A 12,266-nucleotide genomic window follows, 5' to 3' on the forward strand; every position below is an offset into this window, starting at 1 on the left:
AGATGTTTTTCAAGAGCGTTCTCACTTGAGCACATTTCGTCTCCTTAGCTTTATCTTCATTGCCTGAGATTGTCTGCGAGCAGCAGCAGACGAATTCTTCCGTAATGTCATCTATTGGCAACTAGGACGTGCAAAACTCACGCAGTTGGTGAGCCCTCCACGGGGTACCGCTAATATACGTGTTTTAGCCTTCTTGCTTGAAGGCTTGCTAATTCGAGCATTTAAGGCATCGGTCACTTATTTTATTATATTATTTTTGTTTCTAGATTCTGGTAAATCCCGACTTTAATAAAAGTGTTCATTCTGCATACTTGCCTGATGAGCGAGGAGAATCTAATAATGTATCAATAATTTGTTCGCCAGTGCTAGCAGCCGTGGCGGAGTGGTTAGAACGCTCGTCTTGAAACTGTGGATCTTTCGTAAACTACTTACTCGGATAGCGGTTTCTTGTTACGGTTCGTCATGCCGTGGATTTAACATAGCATGCCGAATGAACGAGCATGAGTCACCCACTACCTGCCCTAGATCATAAGTGCTGCTCGCAGTTACAGAATTCTTCGATATTTGCCTCGAAAAGAATAAACGTATCGCTGGAATGGAGAGGGCTGTAACTAAAAAAGTTTTACTGCGCAGATACGCTCTCTTAAACGCACGCAAGCTTTTTGGCTGACCTTGCAACGTAGCTACACAGCTGCACTTTGATCGCACCTCACTTTTACGTCAAGTTCAGTTTTGCTATTTCCTTACACTATTTTGTTATTTTCCTTCGTCGGCAGAACAAAACTTGTGCGGTTTATTTGCCGCTTTATCTCCTATTATATATATTTATATACATTATTTGCACGTTATATGTACAAATAAGACATCCGGCAGTGTCACTAACCGTTAACTTTTGTATTTGATAAGCTATTCGAACAGCTGCACATCACGATGTGAAGCAATATAAAAACATTCTTGAATGAAGGCAATCCATGTAACCTGGTCATAGCTGTTTTATTATTCATCATTAACAGAACTCTCTTGTTCAAATAGATATCCTTTTTTTTAATGCGAGCAATGATAACCCCTAATGTGTTTGTCTTGAATAGAGGGGCTAAAGTATCCACAATAAATGCGCGCTACACCATATATTGACCCTCATCAATTAACACTAATTAACACCTTAGAAGCTGTACAGAATCGTTCCGTTCGTTTTATTCTTAACTATTACCCGCCGTGGTTGCTCAGTGGCTATGGTGTTGGGCTGCTGAGCACGAGGTTGGGGGATTGAATCCCGGCCACGGCGGCCGCATTTCGATGGGGGCGAAATGCGAAAACACCAGTGTGCTTAGATTTAGGTGCACGTTAAAGAACTCCAGGTGGTCAAAATTTCCGGAGTCCTCCACTACGGCGTGCCTCATAATCAGAAAGTGGTTTTGGCACGTAAAACCCCAAATATTATTATTATTATTCTTAACTAGTGCGAGCACACAGCAAGCGTAGCAAGCATGGAACTTGTCCTCAAGATACATCCCCTTTAAAGCGCAGAAAAATCGCTCGCCTTTGTTTATTCCATAAACTATACCATTCAATCCCCACGCTCAAATCACGCTACATCGAACCAGCCTCTTTTACCTCTGCACGCTTGGACCTTCATCATAAAGTGAACATCCCATACCACAGAACGTCTACCTATGGTAACTCGTTTCTTCCAAAAACATGCCAAGAATGGAATCACCTGCTGGATCCACTAGTCTGTATTACTAACACCTGTGACTTCCATAAGGTACCTACTAACGTTATCTAGTATACCTTGGCTTTAATATATTGACACGTGCGGAGTAGCTCCGTTTTCTTCTGACCAGGAGTGTTTATAAGTTATTTGCATTGTACTACCTACCTAATCTACTAACAGTATACTTTTTATTATGATTTAGCTTCTATCAATCTGTGCTTATCATCTGACTCTAACTTCCGCTATGCATACCACGCATTTATATTTCGTCTGCATTACCCGTCTGTATTATATTTCGTCTCTGGTTTTATGATATGCTTATTGTGTCGATCTAACATGCGTTATTTTCACATTGAACTATGCTCTGCTATCTGATTATTCTGTTTTCTTCTTTGTATAGTTATATGTATCTGTTAACCCCTCCTCTCTGTAATGATTCGTGTAAGCCCTGATAGTACTATAAATAAATAAATAAATAAATAAATAAATAAATAAATAAATAAATAAATAAATAAATAAAGACTACCCTAGCGAAAACATACCACATTTGCCTGCTTTATGTGTATAATAAGAAATTCAAGTCCCATTACTCTTCAATGGAATAGGACATCATACAGACATTGTAACGTCCCTCCCTGGCACACTCTTTTATTGTTCATTCGCAAGTAGAAGTACAAATAAATTTATAGTGTCATTAACAACACTCACTTCTTACATCCAAAGCTGGTTGGTAATTTGATACGCGCCAAAAGGAACAGGCCGCTTTACAATGGCAAAATCATATCTTATTTAACTACAATGCCTGATGGAATTGAACTAACATCAAAAAGTGTTTCTCAAGGACAGCACCCCGACGCATTAGCAGGCGTCACCACAAATGCAGCGGGTATGTGACGCTTTTTACTGGACGCCTTCCATGCCAACTCTTTCGAGAGCTGCGCCATGAATGCCCTGGGTATGTGTGCCACTCTTGAATGAACATGTCAATTCGGGTGCGTCACACCTCTGGTCTCGGAAGCCACACACGAACTTCTCGGCAGCACCACTAGAAGCTCGAGATGGGGAGCCCGGCCGCCGCATGACGCGCTTCTCAGCGTTTACACCCCTTGGCACGCCATGCATTTCGGAGGCCACGCACAGGCGTGACAGTGGCGTCGTGGTGGCGACTCAAGATGGCGCCGTGAGTTCACAGGGAAGCGCGAAAGAGGAGTCGGGCTGCAGCACGACTCCTCAATAAACTCCAGCAATAAATTTATAGTGTCATTAACAACACTCACTTCTTACATCCAAAGCAGCGTACGTTGTTATTTTGCTCCACTGACCATCCGGACTCTTAGGTAACAAAATACAGCTCGCCTAACTCATGCCTGCTTTAATGTTGGTCGTGGCTTTAAATAAACAAGCGAAGACTCGTGCCACTGGTACGAGACCCAAGTTCCTCATTCGAGCTAAAGGCGCTCGTAACTCCACCATTCTCGTCCTACTTCTATCCCTGAACAACATCCATTGCTTTCACCCATTCATAATCCATTATTTTGGCCAATAGCTTCCAATTTAATGCGTTATTTGGACGTTTCGGACAAAGCACCTGCGCCTCAATCAGGAAATTCACTTACTGATCCGTTAAATCCGCAGTTTACCGGCATGGACAGAAAACCTAAGTCCGTATTTACAAAAGGCTGTTACACTGTATACAATCGTTCTTATGGCGAATTCCAGCCAGTCCTGGCACAGGACTCTTTATTAGAGAAGCCCGCAAGCGAATAGCAAAGTGCACTTCCGTGCGAATCTATGCGAGTTAATATTTTATCGCACTAGCGTAACGGAAGCGTGAGAGCTTCTTGATGATGGCAAGGACTTCGGCTTTGGTAGCGCTTGGTAGATTGATATGGTGGTTTGTGGCGACTATAATTGTTATGCTGTGGTTCACAGTGGGGCTAGCATTGATATAGTATTCTTTTTTCTTTCACTTTTTCTCTCTCTCACCTATCGCATACCTTTTCACCTCCCCCGGTACAAGGTAGCCAATCGGAGATAATCTCTGGTTGATCTCCTTGTCTTTCATTTGCCTTTCTCTCTCTATACGGCAGTCCCGTCATGTGTTTGCTTAACATTTTGGTGTTTGTAGGATCGGCGGCTTTCCGCGTGATGGTGTGGGTGCATTCAGTTTGGCATCGCTAGTAGTTTACTGCTGTCAAACACATCCCATCGGGCCAGGGCACTTTATGGTAACGGTTCGAGACTTGTGAGGAAGACACCTATTAGACGGAAGACAAGACAGTTGGCAATCTTGATGTGTCAACTTAAGCGTTAGTTTCTTTTTTTTTACTGTACAAGAATATTTATATCAATGAAAGCAGCAAATCACAGAACTGTTGGGCCAATAGCCTAAGCTATTGCAGGTCCTTGATTCCATGTACTAGCAGCTCATCTTATTAGAAAAAATAAAGATTGAGATTAATAGAAACAAGACCGATGAAAGAAGTAGCACGTGTGTAGTTATATATTTGTATATATACATAATTATGTATTCACTGCAAGTACAAGATCTCTAGTGACCTTAGTGCCAAGTGGTAACGTATTCCAAATTTTCGGACCATAACATTAGAACGAGCGCTGAATGTAGACATTACGAGTGGCAGGGAGACTGAAATTTAGGTTTCTCGCATTTCTAGCACCAGAGGTTAGCATATTAAACATGCTTAATGGCAGTGAATAGTTGTTTGTGATTATATGCATACTTCATGACAACTTTAAATCAAATACAAGTAGAAATAAAAAAATGGTAGTACGCGGAGTTAATGAAGAAGTGGTCTGCTTCGATTGTTTATGCCGGAGAACGTCATAATCCACAAGGCTCTTTCTTGAAGTCGGATTATCTGTTCCAGATATGCTCTAAATGAAGACGCTCATGATTCGCAACCATAGGTTATATGACAATAGAATATATAGTGCATAATTTTGAAGACAAGGGGTTTCGAATTGAGTCCTTGTCTTTAGTAACGCAAGGAGCGCGGAGTCTGACGTTAAGAAGACGTTACTAATATGTCATTTCCTGTTCAGACTCACTAATGCAACCCCTTTGTATATTATGGAGTCCACCTGCTCAAGGATACTATTATTATTGCGTTGTTGAGCTCGTTTAGCTGTGGCAGCTCTTTGGTGAAGTGTATTGTATATAGATAGCAGCCACTGTAATCAGGCGATTCGGTGCATAACCAGGAGCTCCATGAGTAAGGCGTGTAAATTTTCGTAGTGCTGTTTTGACTTGTTTCTCGGGCGTTTCAGTAAGTTTGACTTGTTTCTCGGGCGTTTCAGTAAGTTTGGTGTCGGGAAACAGCTACAGGATTTTTCAATGGCTCAGGGCCTCTTTTATGCGTCGTAGATAAAGTTTCTAGAGTCCTCTCTGTTTCTTCATAAGTATGCCAAGCAGGTGACAAATTTGAGATAACTGCAGTAAAAGCTACCAGCGTCAGGGCGCTCAACTCAACAAAGCAGAAAATACATTTAAACGGTTTGCTATAAGCGGTCTGTTACGAGAAATCAAGCGGTTAACACATCCATGTTAGAAATATGGTGTTATTCAAGCGCGTTAATTGGAGCACATGGTTGCTAGCGATTTTTGCGCCATCGGTGGGCGCTGGGTACACAAAGCTGATGCACTGTGGTATACGATAAAATTAAGCGAGTACATGTGTCGTGCAATTTGACTTAATTTGGCTCCCATGCCGCTACACACACTCACACATTAAAGTTTGTTCTTTCGCACTTAAAATTCTCCATTTGCTCACAATATAAATTTTGTGGGGGATGTATTTCTTTTTCAAATCAAAAAGCTAGGCACATAAGTGTTTTTTAGTGCTTTTACTCCCAGAAACAGCTTCTCTAAAACGTAATTTTTCGATTGTGTCGCACTTCTGAATGCGCGTGCATTGAGGAGCGTTCTGATGACTCACTCTAGTTGCATATTCTGCAGTGATCCTCGCCTCAACTTCTGCTTTTAAAGCACTAACCTACCCCAAAAGTGCGGCAACCAGTTCTTTGTACACTGTGCGCTTTCCTACACCTTGGAACTGTGCACTCTCGCCTAAAATTCTACTTTTAGTGACCTAACCTACATCAAAAGTGCTGCTACCAGCTGTTCTTACCCTGTGGGCTTTCCTACACCTTTGAACTGGCCATTCTTGTAATGAACGTAGTCTAAGTTCTTGTGAATTGCTTTGTTTAGGTGCCCAACTATATATTGAAACGAGCTGCCGGCAAAGATATGGACTAAAGGCTTTTTTTTTACCAAATCATGTCACTTTTACAACGAATCAACTTAGGGAATGCAGTTTTTGTACGTGTATTAGCAAAATGACGGGCGTCCTCAAGGCGTCCTGTGACAGACACTATGACTCCTCTATGTGTCAATGAGAACTACAAATACAGTAGAAAAGTCTTAGTAGCAGCTATAATTGTACAATACGGCGCACGGTGTTGGTGACCATACACTCTTCTTAGAGAGTAGAGTGCACTGGTTGGAGCGCTGCCTGAGTTAATGCATTTTCCTTGAGGAGGAGCAACGAGCAAGAAGTGTTTCTGTCTGTATAATCGGGTGCGAAAAATAACAGCCACTAAATACCACCTATATGACATTTCTCTTGCGCCCATAAGAAATTTATACAGTGTGTTTCACGTGAGTAACTAGAACCACACTTTGAAAAGTCATGAGCCATTCCACCCTGTGAAGGAGGTTGACCAGCGAAGCTGTAAGCACATGACTCAGAGGTGACACTGAATTTTTAACAAATGTACGAACACATTTATTGTCCTGGCCGGTGGTCATCGGATGATAGGTACGCGCATGCATCCTCGTATCACCTTGGTTACGAAATGCGTAAGCATTTCTACGTCAACCCAATGAAAAATTTGTCCGTTACGTAAGACAGTGAATGGCTCATACTCCCTTAAGCAGTGCTCATACCCCCGTTAGCAAGCAAAAAAAATCTATTTACGTGAAAGTCTACTGATCTTGAAGATGGTGCCTATTCATAACTAATCTACTGAAAATGCATATCCAAAATGTGAGACGCATAAGCTGTTGTACAGAAAGAAGCGATTGTACATCACATTTGGGAGCTGAGTTTTCGCCCACGCAGATTTGTTGACGGACATGAAAACTCCGCGGAAGCCTAGCTATAAACAACTTCGCTGTAAAATACGTAAATGCCACGCCGCTAGAACGAACCAAGGTAACATTTGTAGTCGCTTGATACTCAGATGATTTATTGCATTACGCTTAATTAGGTAATTAGTCTTAACAATAATGGACTTATCAATTAATATAATTACATGAAAAGTGTCATTGAGAATATTGTAGAGCATAGGGACCGAGGTTAGGTCCCCTTTAGCAACGCGTGAGTCATCGAGCGAAAGGCCTGAGAACCCTTCGGACCGATGCCAGGAGCCGCTGCAGCTCAATTTATTTATCTTTCTTCTATCTTTTTTTCTAACTTCGCAGCTCGTGGTACAAGGCACGATGGTGCCATATATAAAAGGCGGTCGAGTAAGACGACAATGGCTGCTACATAGAGCAACAGGAAAAACTCCCAATACAGCTTTCTGCTGCTGAATACGTGTTACACAAGAGTGTTTTTCCGAGCGTGAAAGAAGCCCGCGAATACACGCAATATTGCGGCGCGACTGGCCACTACAAGCCCTTTGCGACTGTTCGGGGGCTCCTTTCGTGCTCGGAAAAACACTTTCATGTAGCACGCATTGAGCAACAGAAAGCTGCATCGGGACTTTAACATGTTGCTCTAGAAGTTTTTCATTGGCACTTTTCATCGAATAAAATACTTGAGAAGTTGATTAAATTATTAAGACTAATTATATAATTAGGCGGAATGCAAAAAAAAATTATCTGAGTATCTGAAAGCGACGGCAAACCACATTACCGTGGTTATGTCCAGCTACGTAGAAGTTGCATATTCTGAAAGTTTGGCTGAAATAAAGTGCAACGTCCTGTATATCTCACATGCCAACGAGAGGCAGATGTGTTTAGTGTATAAGTACTTTGACATTGCCTAATTGTCTTCAGTATCGTTAAATTCCACCAAACAAAACTCGAACATCAAATCCATATAGGTGCCAACCATATACAGTCTTTTGCATTCGCGCAAGGCAATTGACAGTTGGTATAAATAATCGAAACACTAACATTGCTTTGCCTTTTCATTTGGACGAGAAGCTTTCTTTTTGCTTGTAGTTTATATGAAAAATATGTACACATGAAGCGAGTGAGACACCAATGTAAAACTAGGATGTACCAATTGCAGGTTCAGTCTTCTGTCAAGCTGGGCTTTGAAAATTTGTTTACTTTTCTTCATAACTACAACGCAGCATTCTTTCGAAGTGATCCGCCTTCCCGAGGAACAAATTTTCTTGTCTCTGTAAGTCGAAATTTTCCGGTTTTCCTCCGTACTCCGGTGGCATCAATTCAGCAGGAATGTCTCCACAAAGTTCCGACAAGTCACTTCCAATGAAACGCAGCTGCAATAAATCATAAATCCCAAATAATTGCACAAGCTGTTTTCCTAAGTGAACATGAAAGGAAACCGCACATGTGTGAAGAAAGTAAATGTGGCTCACAAAATGCTAACATACTGTCATTCAGGGCAGAGAGAGAAGGTGTGCGTTACTCGCTTTCATCCTACTGAACAGAAGGGCAGACAAAACAACTAATAATTCAGGCAATAGAGTGAATTATACAAATCACACAAGATGTTCAGGGGCCCTTGAAGGGGCCCCACGGCGCCTTTTACAAAGGTGTTTAATATGTCTCGTACACAAGAGAAACGCCTCATAGACTTTCTTCCAAGAAAATATATGAATCTGTACATCATTTAACGCATTTGCCATCTGTCATCACTTAATTTTATGTATACCACTATTCAAAGACGATCTCTATTACCCTTCGCTTGCGTCTACTCGTCCCACCTTTTAGCATTGACTTAAGTAATCACACCAGGAAAATCACTTTCCTACTGTCTTTGAAGATGCTTTGCCTTCCAATGCGCCCGTTATGTTGTTCTAATGGAGTACCGGTTAATGTCCTCTACGACTAAGACCACCTGAGCCAGTCCAGTGCCTTTCTCGTAAAGCAAGCTAAAATATATGCTGCCCCTGCTTGCTTTCTAGTACGCAAAGTCGTTTTCCTTATTCGTAAAGATACATTGGTCAGTTTCAGCTTCAATGCCAAATCAATAAAATTGGCAGCGGTAAGTTGTTTCTGTGAGACGCCATTGTGCCATTCCGCTCCTTCTTCAGCAATGCGGTAACGGGAAGCTGCACCAAGAGAGATCGATACTCGCCAAGTTCGACAGTCACTTTTTCTGTCACCGCACTATGGTATCAGGACAGTGGCATCGCTCCGGTGCTGTACCCGGCACGACCATTTTACCAAGAAGCGACTTCCTTCATGTTCTTTCACGAGCACTTTCTTAAACACTTTCTAATAATAACGAATCATCCACCTCAAGAAAGATAACCTGTAAATCATAGTAGAGTAACCTCAAGGAGGACACACATGAAATGCACAAGTGCGAAAGGTACCTTATAATAGGAAGACAAAAGGGACACCTGTGGTGGCGGCATTGTCCAATGCGGACGAAAAGGCTATACAAGCTAACGGCCACATTTCAGTACCGGGAATCTATAACTGAAGTCCTTGATTGTGCTTTAAACGATGACGGCGATCTATGACGCTTACATGGGGTAATCCCTTTTGAGCGGTTGTATGGTTGCGGACATCAGTGTTTTTAGTAATCATAAGGATCAGTCGCAACCAGTTACGGAACCCGGCCAATAGGCGTCGTGTTTCATGCGTCATTTTCGTATGGGCGGGAAATAGCGTCGACTTTAAGAAGTCAGGAAAAGGCATGTTGGTCTTGCTAACGTAACTATAGGCTCCCTACAGCGTATACACGCATACTATTTGGCTCAACTAATCATAAAAGTGTTGGTTAGCTGCTCGCTAACGAGTAGGACTTATTTATTTGCTGCGCTCAAAAGGCCGTGTCACCGTCATTTCAATGTTCCAATAAATGCGCATCCACTAAGCCAATTTCTGTCAAAACGAAATGGTAACGACAAATAGAATACCTCAAACCACAGTCAAATGGTCTTTCTCAACGTATTACAAATAGATTCTTGTGCAGACCCGCCGGGGTTGCTCAGTGGCTATGGTGTCGGGCGGCTGAGCATGAGGCCGCAGGATCGAATCCCGGCACGGCGGCCGCATTTCGTTGGGGGCGAAATGCAAAAACATTCATGTACTTATATTTACGTGCACCTTAAAGAACCCCAGGTGGTCGAACTTTCCGGAGTCCTCCACTACGGCATGCCTTATAATCAGAAAGTGGTTTTGGCACGTAAAACCACATAACTTAGTTTAAGTTCTTGAGCAGAAATGATGAAAAGTATGTTGGAATTGAGGACGAGAACAGGCGGGTCTGAAGGTCAAGAGGACCGACTTTTGAGCTAGTTGGTTACATATGGCAGATCGCGGTGAAGCGCGCACAAACAAGGACAAAGTGAGGAGTAGACAACACAAGCGCTTATTTCCAAGTGATCGTGTATTTACAAAATTGCATCGTTTGTACACTTTTCTTCATAACGTCAAAAGACCGGAATGCCGACATCAGGTGGCCATGCTCAGAAACTTAGTTTTTTTTGGACAACAGAAAAACAGAAGGTGCGCTGACACACGACACACCCGGATTTCTAATGAAATCTGCTTCAATGATCCCCCTAACATCCCTATTCTTATGTTTGGCGACTATATTACAGATGTCCAACAAGGGTTTACAGGGCTTCTTGCTCTTTATTCCACAGTCATGACAATTCGCAGAAAGATTCCCATCAGGGTAATTCCCCACCTTCCCCCTGTGTTCTAGAAATCTTTCATTCAGACACCTCCCAGTCTGACCGATACAGCAGGAACCACACAATAAGTGAAATTCATATACTCCGTCAGACACACACGTAACAAAAGGATCACGATGTTTGACAGTGCACAGCTCTTTCTTTTTCTGGAAAGGATTATTCATTTGGCAAAGTTTCCCTAGCTTCTCAGGGTAGGAAAGCACTACTCAGATATTGCTACGAACGCGCACAATGTTCACGATAACATTCCGCGTCCTTGAATAAAAAGTGGGTGAAGGGTATTTTCAGTTTCCATTTCATTGTTCCTTTTGCCGGCATATAACGGCATACAAACGGGGACCTCGATGGAACGCTTCACATGGTCCCCAATAGTATCGTACTTAATTTTTTCACAACATGAATGGCCGACGCATTGGGTAAATATGGTTGGTTTGTAAGGCCAGTTGTTTTTTTTTTAATATGAAACTAGTGGCAAAAAATTGCATGTGATAAAGTTCGCCGTAGTCATCCTTTAGCATTACGAAATTTCTGTTATTTATTTGGTCAATTCACGCACCAGTAGACTCCGTAATACCGTTCGTAAGAACATCGTAAGATTACGAGGTATCGTATAAACAAATATGGGCCTATGTCTATCAAGTCGGAGTGGCTGTGAAAAGTAATTGCTAGCACAGTATGCGGTGGGTTCAGTGCCGCCTAGTGGTTACTCATGAATTGTCTGAATAGGCGCCACAAATTTTCAGCGAAGATATGAATCAACAGTATCTAAAAAAATGTTAAATCGAGGCACACTGAAGAATCTCGCACCTAGTCTTTGCGCATGCTAGAAAAAAACTCGGAGAAAATGTTGTTAGAGTGTACCAAAATTCGCCATATTTACAGAATCTCGATTAGCCCTCCAAAGCGTAAGAATAATGAGTGAATAATAACTTCAAATTTTTGTTTGAGTTCTCCTATGCCTATGAACAATCACATATATATAACAAATCTGTGGATAAAGTAACAGCGCATGTGGATGGTTCAACATGATCAAAGACATGCCATTGGCACGCATTCGCGTCATCGTGGTAGGCGCCATTGCAGTCATTGCCTTACCCGTTTTTGCAGCTTCTCCGAAAGAAATGATTTCACAAGGCCATAAAGGGTCTCTGTCACAGGTGGGCAGTTGATGAAGTAGATCCCTTTGATGCGTACAGGGACTGTGTCCTGAAAGTTGGACAAGGCCAAACTGTTAAACCAATAGGCATAGACGTGCCACCATTAAGAAGGTTTAACTACATGGTTGGTATTGTTCTTTTTCTAAATTTCATGGAAGGGGCGCGTTTAAAGAAAGTCATTTTACATTGTATTAAGGAATAACATAATCTATAACTGCGATAAACAATTAAGGTTAATATGTAAAATATTAGAGAATGACGCCAATGAGACTGTCATAATTTTTGCATTGTGATGACTTTTATCGTTTTCTTACGATGATATAGTTCATCGCATGACTTACTTTGCCTTATTTGAAAAGGAAAATTATAAGCAGGTATTAGAAATCAATGTCTGCATTCTGTGAACACTCGGAATCATTTGTAGGCTTGTAAGTGTCAAAAATCTCTTGTTCAGTGAATAATGCGTG

The 12,266-nt window shown here is 41.9% G+C and overlaps 1 protein-coding gene across 1 annotated transcript in view; it reads right to left on the bottom strand.

Moving 5' to 3' along the window:
• Positions 1-8,071: 8,071 nt before the first annotated feature.
• LOC135904916 (alpha-tocopherol transfer protein-like) overlaps positions 8,072-12,266 on the bottom strand; it is a 143,849-nt gene continuing 139,654 nt past the window's right edge. Inside the window, exons 7-8 of the mRNA XM_065435922.2 lie at positions 11,738-11,848; positions 8,072-8,248 (exon numbers count right to left, since the gene is read on the bottom strand). Of these exons, the coding sequence (XP_065291994.2) occupies positions 8,072-8,248; positions 11,738-11,848 (288 nt within the window). The remainder of the gene's footprint in view (positions 8,249-11,737; positions 11,849-12,266) is intronic.

This window comes from Dermacentor albipictus, chromosome 3, assembly GCF_038994185.2.
Source record: "Dermacentor albipictus isolate Rhodes 1998 colony chromosome 3, USDA_Dalb.pri_finalv2, whole genome shotgun sequence".
NCBI classification, from domain to species: domain Eukaryota; kingdom Metazoa; phylum Arthropoda; class Arachnida; order Ixodida; family Ixodidae; genus Dermacentor; species Dermacentor albipictus.